Raw genomic sequence first — 22,526 nt, 5'->3', positions numbered from 1 at the left:
TCCGGAAGCTTCCCAACTGCCCCGCACTCAGGGTGAGCGGCCTCGGTGCCAGGTGTGGGGCGCGCCGCTACGCACGTCGGGGTTGGCAGGGGGACCTGGTGCTGAAAAGCACCCTCACCCCCATTTTGGGGGGGCATCCAGGACCTGGTGGGGTGGGAGGGGGGTCCGGAGAATGCTCGGCATTCCGGAATCTCCATGAGTTTAGGCTTCTAACCTGAGTTCTAAGCCCGCCTCCCCCACGTGCCTGTTGTGTGACCCTGGCAAGTCCCTTCACTTCTCTGTGCCTCAGTTCCCTCACCTGCAAAAAAAAAGGGAATTCGATCCCCGTCCGCCTTTCTTAGACTATAAGCCCCACGTGGGACCTGAGTTCGTATCCACTCCTCCAGGGCTTAGCAGAGTGCTCGGCAAGTATTCATTCATTCAATAGTATTTATTGAGCACTTACTATGTGCAGAGCGCTGTACTAAGCGCTTGGAATGTACAATTCGGCAACAGATAAGCGCTTACACATCACAATTATTAATTGTCATCTGAAAGGAGGGATCTGGGGGGAGATCCGGGGGTCCTTCCCGGACGCAGGGGTGGATTAGCGAGGAGTTGCTAATGCGGAGGAGGCCTCGGGCGAGGGAGTCCCGCCGCGAGATGCAGGATGGCCTGGTGGATAGAGCATGGGCCTGGGAGGCACCAAGTCATGGGTTCTAATCCCGGATCCGTCACCTGTCTGCAGGGTGACCTTAAGCGAGTCACTTAACTTCTCTGTGACTCAGGTCCTTCGTGGAAAGTCATGGGTTCTAATCCCGGATCCACCACTCGCCTGCTGTGTGACCTTAAGCGAGTCCCTTCGCTTCTCTGGGCCTCAGTTCTTTCAGCTGGAAAATGGGGGTGGAGAATGAGAGCCCCACGTGAGACTGGGACAGTGACCGACCGGATTCGCTTGTATCCATCCCAGCACTTAATGTAGCGTGCGGCCCAGAGTAGGGACAGATCCCACAGTTGGGATGATGAGGATTAGAGATCCCACAGTTGGGATGATGAAGACTAGAGAGGCGTCGTGGCTCAGTGGAAAGAGCTCGGGCTTGGGAGTCAGAGGACGTGGGTTCTAATCCTGGCTCCGCCACTTGTCTGCTATGGGACCTTGAGTGAGTCACTTCGCTTCTCTGGGCCTCAGTTCCCTCATCTGTAAAATGGGGATGAAGACTGTGAGCCCCATGTGGGACAACCCGATTACCTTGAACCTACCCCAGCCCTTAGAACAGTGCTCGGCACATAGTAAGTGCTTAACAAGTATCCCCAGTACTATTATTATTTGCCCATAGCAAGTGCTTAATGAATACCATCCCTACTATTACTTCATTCACTCAACAGTATTTACTGAGCGCTTACTACGTGCAGAGCACTGAACTAAGTGCTTGGAATGTACAATTCGGCAATTACTTGCACATAGTAAGCGCTTAACAAATATCCCCCTTACTATTATCATTATTGGAACAGTAAGCGCTTAACGAATACCACTACTGTTGCACATAGTATGAGCGCCTAAGAAATTACTTGCACACAGAATAAGCACCTAACGAATACCCCCCTTACTATTATTACTGGCACATGGTAGGCGCTTAATGCCTATCACTATTATTATTATTACTTGCACATGTAGTAAGCACCTAACAGATACCCCCATTACTGTTATTATTGGCACATGGTAGGCACTCACCACCTCCCATCACTAGTATCATTGCTACTTGCACACAGACTATAAGCACCTTAATACCCCCCACCCCCGACTATTATTACTAGCACATGGTAGGCGCTTAACTCCTCCCAAAACTATTTATCATTATTGCTTGCACACATAGTAAGTGCCTAACAGATCCCCCCTGACTATTATTACTGGCACACGGTAGGCGCGTAGCAAATACCATGATTTATTATTACTTGCATCCATAGTAAGTGCCTAACAGATCCCCTCTGACTATTATTACTGGCACTTGGTAGGCGCTTAACGCCTCCCATCACATCATTATTACTTTCATACAGAGTAAGGGCCTATCAACAATCCCCTTACTATTATTACTGGAAATGGTAGGCACTTAACGCAAACCATCACTATTATTATTACTTGCACTACTTCACACAGAGTAGAAGCCCCTAACCAATCCCCCCCACCTTACTATTATTATTGGCACATGGCAGGCCTTTAAATACCATGACTATTCTCATTATTACTTGCACATAGAGTAAGCACCTAACATCTCCCCCCTCCCCGGACTATTATTCCTGGCAGATAGTAGGCCCTTACCGCCTCCCATGACTATTATCCTTCTTCCTTGCACACGGAGTAGAAGCCCCGAACCGATCCCCCCGCCCCGACTATTATTACTGGCACATGGCAGGCGCTTAGCAAATACCATCTCTGTTACTATTGTTACTTGCACATATAGTAAGCACCTAAGAAATAGCCCTCTGACTATTATTACTGGCAGATGGTAGGTCCTTGCCGCCTCCCATCATTATTATCCCTCTTCCCTGCACACACAGTAGAAGCCCCGAGCCGATCCCCCCCCCGACTATACCTAGTGGCACATGGCAGGCGCTTAGCAAATACCACCTGTGTTATTATTGTTACTTGCACAAAGTATAAGCGCCTAACAAATAGCCCCCAACCCTTATTCCTGGCAGATAGTAGGCCCTTACCAGCTCCCATCACTATTACCTTCTTCCCTGCACCCAGAGTGGAAGCCCCAAACCCATCCCCTCCTGACTATTATTACTGGCACATGGTAGGCGCTTAGCAAATAGCATGACTATAATCATTATTGCATAGATAGTAAGCACCTAAGAGGTCCCCCGCATGACTCTTATTCCTGGCAGATGGCCGGTCCTTACCTCCTCCCACCATTATTATCCTTCTTCCTTGCACCCAAGTGGAAGCCCCAAACCGATCCCCCCACCCCCGACTATTCTTCTTGTCACAAGGCAGGCGCTTAGCAAATATCACCTCTTATTATTATTTGCACATATTGCACATATACTTGACCCCTATTCCTGGCAGATAGTAGGCCCTTACTGCCTTACTGTGGAGTGGAAGCCCCAAACCGATCCCCTCCTGACTACTATTCCTGGCACATAGTAGGCGCTTAGCAAATACCATGACCATTACCATTATTACTTGCTCAAAATATAAGCGCCTAACAAATAGCCCCTGATTATTATTCCTGGTAGATCCTTACATCCTCCCATCACTATTACCCTTCCTCCTTGCACCCCGAGTGGAAGCCCCAAACCGATCCGCCCCCCCGCGACTATTCTTAGTGGCACATGGCAGGCGATTAGCACATACCACCTGTTATTATTACTTGCACATATAGTAAGCACCTAACAAATTGCCCCCTGACCCCTTATTCCTGGAAGATAGTAGGCCCTTACCGCCTCCCATCACTATTATCCTTCTTTGTTGCACATAGAGTGAAGGCCCCAAACCCATCCCCTCCTGACTACTATTACGGGCCCATAGTAGGCGCTTAGCAAATACCATGACTATTACCATTATTACTTGCACAAAATATAAGCGCCTAACAAATAGCCCGATTATTCGTACTGGTAGGTCCTTCCTCCTTGCACCCCGAGTGGAAGGCCCGAACCGGTCCCCCCCGACTATTCTTAGCGGCACACGGCAGGTGCTTAGCACACACCCCCTCTGTTATTATTGTTACTTTCACAAAGTATAAGCGCCTAGCAAATAGCCCCCTGGTTATTCCTACTGGTTGGTCCTTCCACCTTGCACCACGAGTGGAAGCCCCGAACCGGTCCCCTCCTGACTATTCTTAGTGGCACATGGCAGGCGCTTAGCAAATACCCCCTCTATTATTGTTACTTGCACAAAGTAGAAGCACCTAACAAATAGCTCCCTAATTATTATTCCTGGTAGATCCTCACCTCCTCCCATGCCTATTACCCTTCCTCCTTGCACCCCGAGTGGAAGGCCCGAACCCATCCCCCCCATTCTTAGTGGCACATGGCAGGCGCTTAGCAAATACCCCCTCTGTTATTATTGTTACTTGCACAAAGTAGAAGCACCTAGCAAATAGCCCCCTGATTATTCCTACTGGTTGGTCCTTACACCTTGCACCACAAATGGAAGCCCCGAACCAGTCCCCTCCTGACTATTAGTGGCACAAGGCAGGCGCTTAGCAAATACCCCCTCTGTCATTATGGTTACTTGCACAAAGTATAAGCGCCTAACAAGTAGCCCCCCTGATTATTCCTACTGGTAGGTCCTTCCACCCTGCACCCCGAGTGGAAGCCCCGAAACCATCTCCTCCTGACTGCTATTACGGGCCCATAGTAGGCGCTTAGCAAATACCATGACTAGGAAAATTATTACTTGCACAAGTAGAAGCGCCTAACAAATAGCCCCCTGATTATTCCTACTGGTAGGTCCTTCCTCCTTGCACCCCGAGTGGAAGCCCCGAACCGATGCCCCCCTGAGTATTCTTGGTGGCACACGGCAGGCGCTTAGCAAATACCACCTCTGTTATTATTGTTACTTGCACAAAGTGTAAGCGCCTAACGAACAGGACGGGCAGGTCCTTCCACCTTGCACCCCGAGTGGAAGCCCCGAACCCATCTCCTCCTGACTACTATTATGGGCCCATAGTAGGCGCTTAGCAAATACCATGCCTATGACCATTACTACTTGCACCAAGTAGAAGCGCCTAACAAATAGCTTCCTGATTATTCCTACGGGCAGGTCCTTCCACCTTGCACCCCGAGTGGAAGCCCCGAACCCATCCCCTCCTGACTACTATTACGGGCCCATAGCAGGCGCTTAGCAAATACCATGACTATCATTACTACTTGCACATATAATAAGCGCCTAGCAAACAGCTCCCTGATTATTCCTACGGGCAGGTCCTTCCACCTTGCACCCCGAGTGGAAGCCCCGAACCCATCCCCTCCTGACTACTATTATGGGCCCATAGTAGGCGCTTAGCAAATACCATGCCTATGACCCTTACTACTTGCACCAAGTAGAAGCGCCTAACAAATAGCTCCCTGATTATTCCTACGGGCAGGTCCTTCCACCTTGCACCCCGAGCGGAAGCCCCGAACCCATCCCATAGTAGGGCCCATAGTAGGCGCTTAGCAAATACCATGCCTATGAGGATTACTACCTGCACATATAATAAGCGCCTAGCAAACAGCTCCCCGCTTATCCCTACGGGCAGGTCCTTGCACCCCGAGTGGAAGCCCCGAACCCATCCCCTCCTGACCATTGTTGGTGTCACACACACACACACACACACACGGGAGGCGCTCAGCCAACAGCCCGACTGCCAGGACCGGCCGGTGCGCGCATAGTAAGCGCCCCCACGGGTGCTCCGGCTGGCAGGCGGGGGGGGGGGAAGGGCGGGGGTGCATCCCGGAGGAGGAGGAGAAAGAGGAGGAGGAGGAGGAGGTACCGTGTCGGTGCAGGAGGTCCCTCTTGAGGCCGGCGGCGTAGTGGATGAGGTCCTCCAGGCCGCGCTCGCACAGCTGCCCGTAGCCCGAGAACTTGTGCAGCACCTTCTCCAGCTCCCGCTCCACCGTCACGCACTGCTCCATGGCGGCGCGGCCCGGCTCAGCGGCGGCGGCGGCGCGGAGAGGCCATGACGCTCCACCGCGCTCTACCCTCGCTCCCTCTTACTGCTGCCGCCGCCGCCGCCGCCGCCTTGTTTTTGTTTTGGCGGGGCCGGGCCGCACCAAGCGCCGCCGCCGGCGGGGGGGGGGAGGGAAGGGCAGCCACGCGCCCGCGCAGCCCGCCGCCGCCGCGGACCCAACCACCGCACCGACCCCCGCGGGGGGGGCCCGCGCCGCACCACCGCACGGGACCTTCCAAGCGCCGCCGCCGGGGGGGGGGGGATCGTGGGGGGAAAAGGGGCGAGACTGACACCGGGCCCCCACGTGGAGACGGGAAAGGCTGCGGGAAAGGCGGGAGAGCGATCCGGGAGGCCACCGGGCCGGGCGGGATTCAGAGCGGGGGGACGGAAAGCCGGCGCCGGCTCTCTCCCCCCCCCCCGCGGAGGAATGGATTGGGCCGAGCCGGCGGGTGGGGGGGCGGGGACCGTGAGGCGATCTGCACCAATGGGGGGGCGCCACGTCACAGTCGAGGCCGGGAGGAAGGGAGAGACCATTCTGAAGGAGGGCGGGGGGGGCTGCTCCGAGGGCTGAGGAAATGGAACGTTCCAGCGGGGGGCGGGGGGGGGCTGCGCCGCCCGCCGAGCCGGGGTGGACGGAACCAACTTGACTGGAGGGGGGGGCGTTCTGCCGCTTGGGACGAAACCAACTGGAGGCAGCGTGGGAACGGGGGGGGGGGCGGACCGATGGCCTTGGAGGCTGGCGCGAGGCCTACGTCACCCTGGCAATGGTCATACTCATAATAATGATATTGCTTAAGCACTTAATCTGTGCCAAGCACTGTTCTAAACGCTGGAGGAGATGCAAGGCCCTCAGGCGGCCCCACGTGGGGCTGACAGGCTTCCTCCCTATTTTAATAATAATAATGTTGGTATCTGTTAAGCGCTTACTATGTGCAGAGCACTGTTCTAAGCGCTGGGGGAGATCCAGGGTCATCAGGTGGTCCCACATGAGGCTCACAGTTAATCCCCATTTTCCAGATGAGGTCACTGAGGCCCAGAGAAGTGACTTGCCCACAGTCACCCAGCTGACAAGTGGCAGCGGCGGCATTCGAACCCAAGACCTCTGACTCCTAAACCCGTGCTCTTTCCACTGAGCCACGCTGCTTCATTGGAACTCAGGATCTTCTGACTCCCGGGCCTGGGCTCTGTCCACTCCACCATGCTGCTTTCACTCATCTGCTGGGTGACCTTAGGCAGGTCATTTTACTTCCCTGGGCCTCAGTTCCCTCATCTGGAAAATGGGGATGAAGACCGTGAGCGACCTGATTATAACGGACAGACCGTAAAAGGCCTTCTCAGATCGCATGCCCGAGCGGCCTCCCCTCCTTCATTTCTACTCTTGTCAGTTTGTATCCATCTCCCCAACGGCTCCCCTGCTTCCAGGACGCTCCGGAGGCGCTCCTGACCTGCTCCCCCGTGCCCTCAGACCCTCCCAGCGCCACAGAGGACACTTGGAGCCTATTTTGTCTCTTTGTGTTGAGTTTTAATGTGTGATCGCTCCCGACCTATCAGCCTCCAATGCCTCCTCCCCACTTCAGCTCATAAATTGCCAGTCCCGTGCAGGCTCAATAAGTAGCCCTGATTGATTATGTTGTGTCTATTACAGTGCTCCTCCCCTCAGGATGGCACCCGAAGAATTTCCAGTGCTCTACCAGGCTCAGATACGGGAGGGTCAAGCAGAGGCCTGTCCATTCCATTCCGGGGAGCTCACCTCCTCCAAGAGGCCTTCCCAGACTGAGCTCCCCCCTTTCCCTCTGCTTCCCCTCCACCCTCTGCTCCTCCCCCTTCCCTCCCCTCAGTCCTGTGCTCATTTGTTTATATTCTTTATGACCCTATTTATTTTGTTAATGGGATGTACATCCCCTTGAGTCTATCGTGATAACGTTGTCTTGTTTTTGTTTCGTTCCGCTTCTCTCTGCCGTCCGTCTCCCTCGATTAGACTGTGAGCCCGCCATTGGGCAGGGATGGTCCCTATCTGTTGCCCAATTGTCCATTCCAAGCGCTTAGTATAGTGCTCTGCACATAGTAAGCCCCCAATAAATACTATTGCCTGAATGAATGAAGAATGAATTCCTAGCTTGGCCAGTGGCTAGCGAGTGGAAGCCATCTGCTCCAAGTCAAAACTCCCCCGTGCTGGGCAGCAGCGGCACGGGAGAGCATCGAGGGTGGAGACTCAAGTTTACTGCACGGAGGAGGCGATGGTAAACCGTTTCTGTATTTTTACCAAGAAAACTCTGCGGATCCACTACCAGAACGGTGGCAGATGGAGGCGGGACGTTCTGGGAGAGACGTGTCCGTGGCGTCGCTATGGGTTGGAAGCGACTCAGTGGCATAAGACAAGACCCCGGTGCTTGGCACCCAGTAAGTGTCTAACAAATATCTCAATTATTATTATTACCAACTCTGTTGTATTGCACTCCTCCAAATGCTCAATACAGAGCTCTGTACACAACAAGTGCTCATAAATAACATTGACTGATTGACCATATTGTATCTACTACAGTGCTGGGCACGTAGCAAACGCCTAACGAAGAGCACCGTTACTATTGTTTTGAAGGCCTCAGGGAGGGGCAAGGTTCAAGCTCTCTTCCTTCTCAATTTCCCATTCCTTTTTTATGGCATTTGTTAAAGTGCTTACTAGTGCCAGACCGTCTCCCCGATTAGATTGTAAACCCGTCAAAGGGCAGGGACTGTATCTGTTACAAATTTGTACATTCCAAGCGCTTAGTACAGTGCTCTGCACATAGTAAGCACTCAATAAATACATTGAATGAATGAATGAACTGTACTAAGCACTGGGGAGAGTAGAACAGAATTAGCCCCCTGCCCATAAGGATGTAGAGTAGCAATAATAATCATAATAATAATCATGGTATTTGTTAAGCGCTTACTATGTGCCAAGCACTTTTCTAAGCACTGAGCTAGATACAGGGTAATCAGGTTGTCCCACGTGGGGCTTACAGTCTTAATCCCCATTTTTCAGATGAGGTAACTGAGGCCCGGAAAAGCTAAGTGACTTGCCCAAGGTCACACAGCAGACAAGTGGCAGAGCTGGGATTAGAACCCATGACCTTCTGACTCCCAGGCCCTGACTAGGCCATGCTTGGCACATAGTAAGCGCTTGGCACAGAGAAGCAGCGTGGCTCAGTGGAAAGAGCCCAGGCTTGGGAGTCAGAGGTCATGGGTTCGAATCCCGACTCTGCCCCTTGTCAGCTGTGTGACTGTGGGCAAGTCACTTCATTTCTCTGTGCCTCAGTTCCCTTATCTGTAAAATGGGGGTGAAGACTGTGAGCCTCCCGTGGGACAACCTCATTCCCCTTTATCTACCCCAGCGCTTAGAACAGTGCTCTGCACGTAGTAAGTGCTTAACAAATACCAACCTTATTATAGTAAGCGCTTAACAAAGCAGCGTGGCTTAGTGGAAAGAGCCCCGGCTTGGAAGTCAGAGGACGTGAGTTCTAATTCTGGCTGCAGTTAGGTGAAATGAGAGGGAGTTTATCCAGTCCAGGAGAAAAGGATAAATGATTTAGAAACTCAGTTATGCATATGTATATGTCTGTGTATATATATGTACATACTTGTTTTGTTTTTGTTGTCTGTCTCCCCTCTTCTAGACCATGAGCCCGTCGTTGGGTAGGGATTGTCTCTATCTGGCAAATGTACTTTCCTAGCGCTTAGTACAGTGCTCTGCACATAGTAAGCGCTTAACACGATTGATTGAATGAATGAATGAATGAATGACCGTGCTGTATCCACCAAGCTGGGCTGCTTCTCGGCATTTCTCTATCTATTAGAGATTCCATGGGGAAATCGAAGCCAAATCATTTTCACCTCGTTTTACGTGTGAGTACAGTGGTGTCAAGAGGAATCCGAGCCCAAGTTTAAATGATTTTTTACACGTAGCCGCCTGGTTAGAATGCTTAGACCCGATGACAATTTCTTTAGCCCCCGTCTCGAGGGAGGCAAAGGCCTTTATATGGGCCGGGCAGCTTCCCTTAGCGGGGCGGGAAAGAGAGAGGCGCAAAACAGTGTGTTGTTGTTGCAACCCAAGACAAACGCTTCTATTAATAAATCTCCAGATGCGATCACGTGCTCTGCTCTGCTCTTCGCCGGACCTCTGTTGAGCTGTTGAGTTTGGCAGCCTTGGCTGTGCCTTTAGAGAGACGGGCTGCCCGATGGGCCTCGACCGAAGGGAGTAGGGACGTAAGAAAAGGCAGGGAGATATTTCCCAGGGAAACATCTGAAAAAGAAATAAGATGAATTACTATGAGGAGTTGAAGGCGATAATATCAGCCTTTGATATCATCATTCTGGCGATGGTATCCGCCAGACAATTGCTCCCTCCGCCCCTTCGAAGCCTTACTGAGGACACATCTCCTCCAAGAGGCCTTCCCAGATTAAATCCCACTTTTCCTCATCTCCCACTCTCTTTCCCATCACCCTGATCCACTCCCTTTGCTCTTCCCCCTTCTCCCCACTCCACTGATGTATATATCTGTAATTTTATTTATTTATATTGATGCCTGTTTACCTGTATTGATGTTGTCTCCCCCGTCTCCCCCGACTGTGAGCTAGTTGTGGGCAGGGATTGTCTCTCTTTATTACTGTATTGTATTTTCCGGAGCCCTTAGAACAGTGCTCTGCACAAGGTAAGCGCTCAATAAACAGCATTGAATGAATGAGTGAATATCAGATCTCATTAGCTATGGAGGAGAAGAGGAGGTAATCATTGTCTTTTTTTATGGTAGTTGTTAAGCACTTGTAGTGCTCACTTCGATTAGACTGTAAGCCCATCAAAGGGCAGGGACTGTCTATCTGTTACCGATTTGTACATTCCAAGTGCTTAGTACAGTGCTCTGCACATAGTAAGCGCTCAATAAATACTATTGAATAATGTGCCAGTCATTTAGTCAAACAGTGTGGTATTTAGTGAACGCTTACTGTGTACTGAGCACTTGGGAAAGGACAAGATAACAGACACAATCCCTGCCCACAGCAAGTTTAGAGTCTAGAGGTGGAGACAGGCATTAATATGAATAAATAAAATTATAGCTGTGGACCTAAGTGCTGTGGGCCAGAAATTAATTAGGGGTAGGGTAAGGGTTAGGGAGCGGGTAAGGGATAAGGTAAATCAAGGCATCATGGAAGAGAGTGGGAGAAGAGGAAAGGAGGGATTAGTCAGGGAAGGCATCTTGGAGGAGATGGGCCTTTAATAAGGCTTTGAATTAGGGGAGAGGGGAATTGTCTGTCGGAGAAACAGCTTGGTAGATCCAAGTCAGAAGGTCATGGGTTCTAATTCCGGCTCCTCCTTCTGTCTGCTATGCGACCTTGGGCAAGTCACTTCACTTATCTGGGCCTCAGTCACCTCATCTATAAAATGGGGATCGAGGACTGTGAGCCCCATGTAGGACAGGGATTATCTCCAATCCGACTGGCTCGCATCCGCCCCAGCGTTTTGTACAGTGCCTGGCACAGAGTAAGTGCTTAACAAATACCACAATTGTTATTATGTTGTATTATTAGAATACAACAGAGTTGGTAGACACATTCCCTATTCACAAAGAGCTCACAGCCTAGACGGAGAGAGATTAAAATAAATTATGGGCATGCACATTTGTTGAGTATTTATTCCTTTAACAGGTTAGGCTTTTGTTGACTATCAGTCAATCTCTATTTTTTCCTGATCTGCGATTTAAAGACCAAAGCTTATTCCTTTGATCATATAAAACCGGAGGCTGGAAAGAATATGTGCTTGAGCCTCAGAAACAGCAGCTGTATTTTATAGGATAATCTTGACGGCGATCTAAACGGCATACAGAGTAGGGGAGGGGAAAGATGTATTTTCCTGACTTGTTCTGGCACAGAGCTAATTTACGAAATGAACACGGAAACAAATCTTGGCGTCCCCTGTGGGACCTCGATCTAAACTGAAACGTGAGCAACGAGGTTGTTTGCTGGCTTTATTAAGTGGCTGTGCCTGGTCATAATATTGTTCATCCATCCTGGAAGTCTTTAACAAGGTCTAAAACTTTCCAAAATACGTTCCGTGAATTAAAGGGGTCAGAATGACAATTCCGTAGGATAAAGTTGGATATGTCGTAGAAGAATAACAGGGGAGTGAGACTTTCAGCTTTCTTAAGAGCTCAGACAAAAGGGTGTCCCGCAATTTACTGTAGCAAATTGCAGGCAAGATCAAGCAACCAATGGTATTTACTGAGCGCTTACTTTGTGTGGATCAAGGTACTGAGCACTTGGGGGAGTAGAGTAATCTGCAGCTCATTCAGAATGTTGGAAAGGAGGTGGCTATTGTAATTACTGGCTGCTAATTGACCTTACTTCAGTGGTGAGAGGCGTGAATCTCTGTTTCTTTTGCTTCATCTAACTTTGTTGTGCTGTTTTTTATGATTTTAATCTTTCCTTATGTGTCTGTCACCACTGGGCTCCCCACAGTTCTTCTTAGATTGTGAGTCCCACGGGATCAGGCACTCTGTCTCATTCTTTCTCTTTCTCGGGCTATTCCCCAGGACCGTGGCCTACACACAAAAAGGCATTCAATAAATACAATTCAAGGAAGGAAGGAAATAATAGTAATTGTTATCATGATGGTATTTCTAAAGTAATAATGTTAATAATGTTGGTATTTGTTAAGCGCTTACTCTGTGCAGAGCACTGTTCTAAGCGCTGGGGTAGATACAGGGTCATCAGGTTGTCCCACGTGAGGCTCACAGTTAATCCCCATTTTCCAGATGAGGTCACTGAGGCACAGAGAAGTTAAGTGACTTGCCCACAGTCACACAGCTGACATGTGGCAGAGCTGGGAGTCGAACCCATAACCTCTGACTCCAAAGCCCGGGCTCTTTCCACTGAGCCACGCTGCTTCCCTTAGTGCTAAGCACAGTAGGGAGCTCTGGGGTAGATAAGATGCAGGCCCTGCCCCACAAGGGGTTCACAGTCTGAGGAGGAGAGGGAGGCAGAACTGGTATTAAGGAGCATTCATTCATTCTATCATATATATTGAGCACTCACTATGTGCAGAGCACTGTACTAAGCGCTTGGAATGTACAATTCGGCAAGAGAGACGATCTCTGCTCAACCACGGGCTCGCAGTCTAAACAGGGGAGACAAACAGCAAAACAAAACAGCAGAAAACAAAACAAGTAGTCTGGCGTAAATAGCATCAAGGTAAGTAGAATCACAGATATATTAGTGGACAGAACGTGGGCCGGGGAGTCCAGAAGGACCTGGGTTCTAATCCCCGCTCTGCCACATATCTGCTGTGGGACCTTGGGCAAGTCACTTCACTTCTTGGGGCCTCAGTTCCCTCATCTGTAAAGTGGGGACTGAGACTATGAGCCCCACATGGGACAGGGACTGTGTCCGACCCAATTTGCTGTACCCATCCCAGCGCTTAGTACAGTGCCTGGCACATAATAAGTGCTTAACAAATACCGTAATTATTGTCATCATTTATTATTATTACTAATAAGAGGACAATACAACAGGGTTGATAGACGTGTTCATTGTCCACAGTGGTGTGGCTTAGTGGATAGAACATGGGCTTGAGAGTCGGAAGGACCTGGGTTCTAATCCTGACTCCACTCTGTGCCTCAGTTACCTCATCTGTAAAATGGGGATTAAGACCGTGAGCCTCACATGGGACAACCTGATTACCCTATAAATCTACCACAGCGCTTAGAACAGTGCTCTGCACATAATAAGCGCTTAACAAATGCCAACATTATTATTATTATTATTACATGTCTGCTGTGTGACCTTGGGCTTGGCACTTAACTTTTCTGGGCCTCAAATGGGGATTAAAACTGTGAGCTCCCATGTGGGACAGGGACTCTATCCAACCTGACTGACCTGTATCTACCGCATCGCTTAGAACGGTGTTTGACCCATAGTAAGCACTTAACAAATACCAAAATTATTATTGTTAATTATTAACGAGCTTAGAATCTAGAGGTGGAGGCGGGCATTAACGTAAATAAATCGAGTAGATATCGCCAGCAGTGCTATGGGATGCAGAGGGTAGTGTGAATCATCAAGGGCCCAGAAAGTGCAGATCCAAATGTGCAGACAACCCAGAAGGGTGAGGGAATTGGGGAAAGGAAGATTTAATCAGGGAAGCCCTCCTGGAGGAGATGTGGCCTTAATAAAGCTTTAAAGGTGGGGCTAATTAATAATCATATTCGTTAAGCGCTTACTTTGTGCCAGGCACTGTACCAAGCACTGGGGAGGGAACAAGCAAATCGATTTGGACACAGTCCCTGTCCCACATGGAGCTCACAGTCTCAATCCCCATTTTAATAATAATGTTGGTATTTGTTAAGCGCTTACTATGTGCAAAGCACTGTTCTAAGCACCGGGGTAGATACAGGGTCATCAGGTTGTCCTACATGAGGCTCACAGTCTTCATCCTCATTTTGCAGATGAGGTCCCTGAGGCCCAGAGAAGTGAAGTGACTTGCCCACAGTCACCCAGCTGACAAGTGGCAGAGCAGGGATTCGAACCCATGGCCTCCGGCTCCCAAGCCCGGCCTGTTTCCACTGAGCCACGCTGCTTCTCTACATACTCCCTGTTCTACTGACATTGTAGTAATCATCCGGGTCCCGAGCTGCTCGCGTAATCATCCGTGTCCCGAGCCGCTCGCGACCATCTTTTTATTTTTCTGGTAGTAGTTAAGCACTTACTATGTGTCAGGCACTGTACTAAGCGCTGGGGTAGATACAATCAGATTAGACGCAGTCTCTATCCCGCTTGCATGGTAGTAGTGACCCACATCCCAAGCCACCCCCAACCGTCTGCAGTGTGGCTCAGTGGAAAGAGCACAGGCTTGGGAGTCAGAGGACGTGGGTTCTAATCCCGGCTCTGCCGCTTGCCTGCTGTGTGACCTCGGGCAAGCCGCTTAACCTCTCTGGGCCTCAGTGACCTCATCTGTAAAAGGGGGATTAAGACTGTGAGCCCTTGCGGGACAACCTAATTACCAAGTATCTACCCCAGCGCTTAGAACAGTGCTCGGCCTATAGTAAGCGCTTAACAAACACCATCATCATCATTATTATTATTAACCATCTTCTTAAACTCCATGTTACTCCGCATCCAAATAGATGGATATACAAGGGGAGTGTTGAAAAAAAAAATCTTCCTCAATTGTGCCTTCACGTCCTGTCTGAAATCTATAGGGAAAACAACCCGATCGGGCAGAACTGAGCGTCTGATCCTTTCCACTCACCTGCTTCCAATAGAACAACGGACCAGTGAACTGTGCTGTTCCAACAGATCGGAACAATCGTGCGGGGGGGGGGGAAAGGATTGTGTTTTACAAATGAGGAGTCCTCTGTTCTCTTTCCAGCCAGGAAAACGGCTCTTAGTTTAAGAGGTGGAACTGGAGAAGGAGTGTGATCGCGTGGATAGAGCACGGGCCAGGGAGTCAGGGGGCCCCGGGTTCCAGTGCTGAACAAATTCATTCAATCATATTTATTGAGCGCTTACTCTGTGCAGAGCACTGTACTAAGCGCTTAGCCTAGCATTTAGCATTAACAGATACCATCATTATTAATCCCGGCTCCAGACCCTGTCTGCTGTGTGACCTCGGGCAAGTCACTTCACTTCTCCGGGCCTCAGTTACCTGTAAAATGGGGATTCAGACTGGGAGCTCCCTGTGGGACATGGACTGTGTCTACCCTGATTAGCTTGTATCTACCCCAGGGCTTATTACAGTGGCTGGCAACGTAGTAAGCGTTTAACAAATACCATTTAAAAAAAAAAAAGTCAAGTCAAACCAATGCTGCTTTTATGCCGGGGTAGATTATAAATGTAATCAGCCCGGGGAGGGTTTGGGAAGCCATTATTTGTACACACAGGAAGTAGTCTTATCGAAAAGCTTTATCCCATTATTTGTACACACAGGAAGTAGTCTTATCGAAAAGCTTTATCTTTAGGTGCAGTGAATGATTATTGCACACACTGTCTCGCCTCAATTATTCGGGGACAGCTTACCCAGTTTACCAGCCCTTCTGCTGTCACACTTTTGCTCTCTCAGGTTCCCTGTTTTTTCAGTCATTTTAAGGCTCATTTCTATGGTGCACCCAAACCTCCCCAAGAAGATTAGGCAAGAGAAATAAAAGAAGAGCAAACGGGATCTATTTTCATTCTTTATTTGCCGCTCTAGTACAGATTTAATGGTGAGTGGAGGGTTAAAGTGAGGCGCATTCATTCATACATTCAATCATATTTATTGAGCCCTTACGGGGTGCAGAGCGCTATACTAAGCGCTTAGGAGAGGACAGTGTAACAATAAAAGGACACATTCCCTGCCCACAACGAGTTTACAGTCTAGGGAGGGGAGACAGATATCAATACAAATAAATAAATTGCAGATATTCATTCAATCGTATTTATTGAGCACTTATTGTGTGCAGAGCACTGTACATAAAATAAATGGTGGTATTTGTTAAGCGCTTACTATGTGCAAAGCGCTGTTCTAAGCGCTGGGGGAAACAAGGTGATCAGGTTGTCCCACGTGGGGCTCACAGTTTTAATCCCCATTTTACAGATGAGGTAACTGAGGCTCAGAGAAGTTAAGTGACTTGCCCAAAGTCACACAGCTGGCAAGCGATGAGTGCTGTGGGGCTAGGTAATAAAAATGAGGGCATTTGTTAAGCGCTTACTATGTGCCAAGCACTGTTCTAGGCGCTGGGGGAGATACAAGGTAAGCAGATTGTCCCACGTGGGGCTCACAGTCTTAATTCCCATTTTACAGGTGAGGGAACTGAGGCCCAGAGAAGTGAAGTGATAAGTGAAGTGATTTACCGATGGCTTTTAAGAGCTTACTATGTGCAAAGCATGGTTCTAAGCACTGGGGAGGACACAAAGTGATCAGGTTGTCCCACATGGGGCTCACAGTCTTAATCCCCATTTTACAGATGAGGTAACTGAGGCACAGGGAAGTGAAGTGACTTGCCTGGAGTCAAACAGCTGACAAGCGGCTGAGCCTGGACTTGAACCCATGATCTCCGACTCCCCAGCCCGTGCTCTTTCCACTGAGCCACGCTGCTTCTCTGTGTGACTTGGGCAAAGTCACCCAGCTGACAAGCGGCGGAGCAGGAATTAGAACTCACGACCTCTGACTCCCAAGCCCGGGCTTTTGCCACCGAGCCTAAGAACAAAGGGAGCAAGTCAGGGTGACGCGGAAGGGAGTGGGAGAGAGGAAAACAGGGGATCTTAGTCTGGGAAGGCCTCTTGGAGGAGATGCGCCTTCGATAAGGCTTTAAAAGGGGGGAGTGTCATTGTCCGGGGGATTTGAGGAGGGAGGGCATGCCAGGCCAGAGGCAGGTGGTGGGCTGGGGGTCGGTGGCGGGAGAGACGAGTTCGAGGAACAGTGAGAGGGTTGTCGTTAGAGGAGCAAAGAGCGCGGGCTGGGTTGTAGAAGGAGAGTGGGGAGGTGAGGTAGGAGGGGGCAAGGTGGTCGAGGGCTCTAAAGCCGACGGTGAGGAGTTTTGGTTTGATGTGGATGAGCGACCGCTGGAGTGTTTTGAGGAGCAGGGTGCCCTGGCCCCAGTGTTTCTGGAGAACAATGATCGGGGCAGCAGAGCCAAGTATGGACCAGGGTGAGGAGAGACAGGAGGCTGGACGATCACCGAGGAGGCTGATGCGGTAATCCAGGCGCGATAGGGTGATCGGATTGATGTGGTAGCAGTTCGGATGGAAAGGGCGAATTTCAGCAATGTCCTGGAATTAGGTGTGGATTTTAAGCACCGGGCGCTTTTTCCGGTCCTGATACTACTAATAAAAATCATGGTACTTGAGCAGCGTGGCTCAGTGGAAAGAGCCCGGGCTTGGGAGTCAGAGGTCATGGGTTTGAATCCCGGATCTGCCACTTTTATTCAATAGTATTTATTGAGCGCTTACTATGTGCAGAGCACTGGACTAAGCGCTTGGAATGGACAAACCAGCAACAGATACAGTCCCTGCCCGTTGATGGGCTTCAGTCTAATCTCGGCTGTGTGACTGTGGGCAAGTCACTTCACTTCTCTGTGCCTCAGTGACCTCATCTGTAAAAAGGGGATTAACTGTGAGCCTCATGTGGAACAACCTGATTACCCTGTATCTACCCCAGCGCTTAGAACAGTGCTCTGCACATAGTAAGTGCTTAACAAATACCAACGTTATTATTATTATGTGTTTATTATGTGCCAAGAACTGTTCTAAACCCTGGGATAGATACAAGATAAACAGGTTGGACACAGTCCCTGTCCCAAATGGGGCTCACCGCTGAAGTGGGAGGATTAGAAGCGAATCTCCATTTTACAGATGAGGTAACCGAGGCCCCGAGCAGTTAGGTGACTTGGCCAAGGTCGCCCAGCTGGTAGGCAGGGGAGTCGGGATTAGAACCCAGGTCCTCCGACTCCCAAGCCGGTGCTCTTTCCGCTAGGCGACATGGCTTCTCAGCTCATCCTAAGGAATTGGAGAGTGGGCTTCACGTGCATGCGTGTGCACGGGCGTGTGGGTTTGTACATATACACATAGGAAGAAGAAAGACGGGTCTGTGATAGGTTCACGCCTACTGAGTGTAGGGAAAACACAAAAGGAGATCACAGTCCTGAAGACCAGCATGGTGTAGTGAGAAGCAGCATGGCACAGCGGCTAGAGCTCGGGCCCGGAAGTCAGAAGGCCATGGGTTCTAATCCTGATTCCACCCCGCTTATCTGTTATGAGGTAAGGGCAGGGACCGTCTCTATCTGTTACCGATTTGTGCATTCCAAGTGCTTAGTACAGTGCTCTGCACATAGTAAGCGCTCAATAAATATGATTGAATGAGGTCTTGGGCAAGTCACTTCACTTCTCTGGGCCTCAGTGACCTCCTCTGTAAAATGGGGATTGAGACCGTGAGCCCCACAGGGGACGAGGATTGGGTCCAACCCTATTTGCTTCTATCCACCTCAGCGCCTAGTACAGTGCCTGGCACATAGTAAGTGCTTAATAAATAGCACAATTATTTTTATCATTATTTCTGCAGGCTTATCCTCACTCCTGTGGACCCCTTGCTGTTTTCTCCACCCCTCAGGGCTTCCGACTGCGGGGATAACACTCAAAAGTGGTGAAAAGCAGAGTTCGAACTTTAACCTGCCGTTTGGCTCAGAATCAATATTTGCGGACCTCCTAAGGGGGCAAGCAAACACAGTGGTTCAGAAACTAAACCGATGTTGCTTCTGTTGTTCGTGCCCAGGGAAACCAGTTTGACAGTCCATCTCCGCATCGGCGTGGTTTTATTGACATTCATTGTATAATTGAAAAATTGGCTCAGGGGATGGATGTCTTTCCTCAGTGACCACGGGGCGGAAAAAGAGTCACCAGTGCTCCGCCGGTTATGGGCTAATGAGGGTTCTGGCCAGGTAGCCATTTGATCCCACATATCGGCAAAGACATAAACTCGTTTTGACATTTGACATTTATTTATCTATTTATAATACTAATGGCATTTGTTAAGCACTTACCGTGTGCCATTTATTTAATTATATTAACGTCTGTCTCCCCTCCTAGACTTTGAGCTCGCCGTGGGGCAGGAATGTGTCCGTTTGTTGTTGATTTGTACTCTTCCAAGTGCTTGCGTGGCTAAGTGGAAAGAGCCTAGGCTTGGGAGTCAGGTGTCATGGGTTCGAATCCCAGATCTGCCACTCGTCAGCTGTGTGACTGTGGGCCAGTCACTTCACTTCTCTGTGCCTCAGTTACCTCATCTGTAAAATGGGGATTAACTGTGAGCTCACGTGAGACAACCTGATTACCCTGTATCTACCCCAGCGTTTTAGAACAGTGCTCTGCACATAGTAAGTGCTTAACAAATACCAACGTTATTATTCTGTGTTCGTCCGTTCATTTGTATATATTTTTATTACCCTATTTATTTTGTTAATGAGATGTACATCCCCTTGATTCTATTTATTGCTACTGTTTTTGTCTGTCTGTCTCCCCCGATTAGACTGTAAGCCCGTCAATGGGCAGGGACTGTATCTGTTGCCGATCTGTACATTCCAAGCGCTCGGTACAGTGCTCTGCACATAGTAAGCGCTCAATAAATACTACTGAATGAATGGTACAGTGCATAGCACACAGTAAGCGCTCAATAAATACAGTTGAATGAATGAATGAACAGGGCCGGAAAACCATAAAAAGGGGGTGGGGGCCCCCAGAGAAACAACTTTTGACCATCCTTCTAATCCCGGCTCTGCCACTCGTCTGCTGTGTGACCCTGGGCGAGTCACTTAACTTCTTTAAACCTCAATTACCTCACCTGTAAAATGGGGATTCAGATTGGGAGCCCTGTGTGGGACAGGGACTGTGTCCAACCTGATGAATTTGCAAATACCTCAGCTTCTAGTACAGTGCCTGGAATTAGAAAACGCCCCCAGGAAACTCTTACTGCCTGTGCAAGGGTTTCTGATAAGTGTTTTCCTGGAATAGCCACAGTATTCCCAGTTTTCCATGGGAACTAAGGAGTTCAAGGCCTTGAAATGCAAACAGAATAATTGGAAAGTTTTTGAACTTCAACCCGCAGGCACTTTAAATCTAAGGAGGTGTGTGGATGGTCCGACTGAACAGGATAAGGAAAATTTAGTTGATGTGTAAATGGCTTAGATCGCAGTTTGTCACCTATTGGAATGAGCCTGGGAGTCAGACGACCTGGGTTCTAATCCCGATTCCGACACGTGTCTGCTATGTGACCTTGGGCAACTCACTTTATTTCTCTGTGCCTCAGTTACCTCGACTGTAAAATGGGGATTAAGACTGTGTGCTCTACGTGGGACAAGGACTATATCCAACCCATTTTATTATCTATTTATTATCTACCCCAGCCCTTAGTACAGTGCCTGGCGCAGATTAAGCACTTAACAAATACCAAAAAAAAAAAAAGAAAATTACCTTCATTGTTTTTTTGAATAAAGGAAGCAGGGAATTCTCCACTCAGGTGGCAAGGGAAAAGGAAGAATCCAGTACTTTTTTGAGTTGCTATTTTTAACCAAGCCATGAGAACAAATTGTACTTTCCCTCTGCAGTGCTTCATTGGGGAATTCGTCATCATCATCATCATCATCATCATCATCATCATCACCACCATCATCATATGTAGCATATGTTGGATTCACTCAAAGAAGAAACTTCAGTGGAAAGGAAACCCAGGGAGCTCTTTCTCGTTGACATTTTGAAGATAAGAAATGAATGAAGAAGAGAAGGTGTGTGCTTTAGTGGACACAGAGCACGGGGCTGGGACTCAGACGACCTGGGTTCTAATCCCGGCTCCGGCCCTTATCTGCTGTGGGACCTTGGGCAAGTCACCTCACTTTCTCTGGGCCTGACTTAGCTCGTCTGTAAAATGGGGATTAAGGCGGTGAGGCCCAGGTGGCAGGTGGACAGTGTCCAACCTGATTAGCTTGAATCTACCCCCAGTGCCCGGCACGTTGTGAGCGCTTAGCAGATACCACCGTTGTCCACAAGAACCGACCGACTGGCAGCCAGGCCTATGGAGCAGAACGGAGAGGACAAGAGTGACTCATTCAATAGTATTTATTGAGCGCTTACTATGTGCAGAGCACTGTACTAAGCGCTTGGGATGAACAAGTCAGCAACAGATAGAGACAGTCCCTGCCGTTTGACGGGCTTACAGTCTAATCGGGGGAGACGGACAGACGAGAACGATGGCACTAAACAGCGTCAAGAGGAAGAACATCTCGTAAAAACAATGGCAACTAAATAGAATCGAGGCGATGTACAATTCATTAACAAAATAAATAGGGTAACGAAAATATATACAGTTGAGCGGACGAGTACAGTGCTGTGGGGATGGGAAGGGAGAGGTGGAGGAGCAGAGGGAAAAGGGGAAAATGAGGCTTTAGCTGCGGAGAGGTAAAGGGGGGATGGCAGAGGGAGTAGAGGGGGAAGAGGAGCTCAGTCTGGTAAGGCCTCTTGGAGGAGGTGATTTTTAAGTAGGGTTTTGAAGAGGGAAAGAGAATCAGTTTGGCGGAGGTGAGGAGGGAGGGCGTTCCAGGACCGCGGGAGGACATGACCCAGGGGTCGACGGCGGGATAGGCGAGACCGAGGGACGGTGAGGAGGTGGGCGGCGGAGGAGCGGAGCGTGCGGGGTGGGCGGTAGAAAGAGAGAAGGGAGGAGAGGTAGGAAGGGGCAAGGTGATGGAGAGCCTCGAAGCCTAGAGTGAGGAGTTTTTGTTTGGAGCGGAGGTCGATAGGCAACCACTGGAGTTGTTTAAGAAGGGGAGTGACATGCCCAGATCGTTTCTGCAGGAAGATGAGCCGGGCAGCGGAGTGAAGAATAGACCGGAGCGGGGCGAGAGAGGAGGAAGGGAGGTCAGAGAGAAGGCTGACACAGTAGTCTAGCCGGGATATAACGAGAGCCCGTAATAGTAAGGTAGCCGTTTGGGTGGAGAGGAAAGGGCGGATCTTGGCGATATTGTAGAGGTGAAACCGGCAGGTCTTGGTAACTCCATCTCAGTGAATCCAGGACTTCCTTTCATTTTATGATGCCCTCCAGTTTGTTTTATGATCCCCTCCAGTTTGAGAAATTGTCAACCCCCAGACAAGAAAGATAACCACAACATTCTTTTGACTCCCATGTCAAGAATCCGTGATCACTTCATGTTGTTAACCCCGACTGCAGCTGCTAATTGTCGACTGCACACCTGTTTATCTCTGGAAAATAGGAACTGAACCCAGGAACTGATGGCGAACTCCCCCATTCCTCCCTTCCTCACTCATTGGCTGTATGCTTCAATAAAGGCGATGTTCTGAGGGAGGCTCGGGGCTACACACCACTCGTATCCCACTGGGATGAAC

General features: G+C 49.6%; 1 protein-coding gene across 1 annotated transcript in view; it reads right to left on the bottom strand.

Annotated features, from left to right (window-relative positions):
• RMND5A (required for meiotic nuclear division 5 homolog A) overlaps positions 1-5,694 on the bottom strand; it is a 62,517-nt gene extending 56,823 nt beyond the window's left edge. Inside the window, exon 1 of the mRNA XM_029083142.2 lies at positions 5,460-5,694. Coding sequence (XP_028938975.1) covers positions 5,460-5,601 — 142 coding nt within the window. The 5' untranslated portion in view covers positions 5,602-5,694. The remainder of the gene's footprint in view (positions 1-5,459) is intronic.
• Positions 5,695-22,526: the final 16,832 nt, after the last annotated feature.

The sequence above is a fragment of the Ornithorhynchus anatinus genome, chromosome 18, assembly GCF_004115215.2.
Source record: "Ornithorhynchus anatinus isolate Pmale09 chromosome 18, mOrnAna1.pri.v4, whole genome shotgun sequence".
Lineage (NCBI taxonomy): Eukaryota > Metazoa > Chordata > Mammalia > Monotremata > Ornithorhynchidae > Ornithorhynchus > Ornithorhynchus anatinus.
This window is presented reverse-complemented; position numbering and strand designations above follow the sequence as displayed.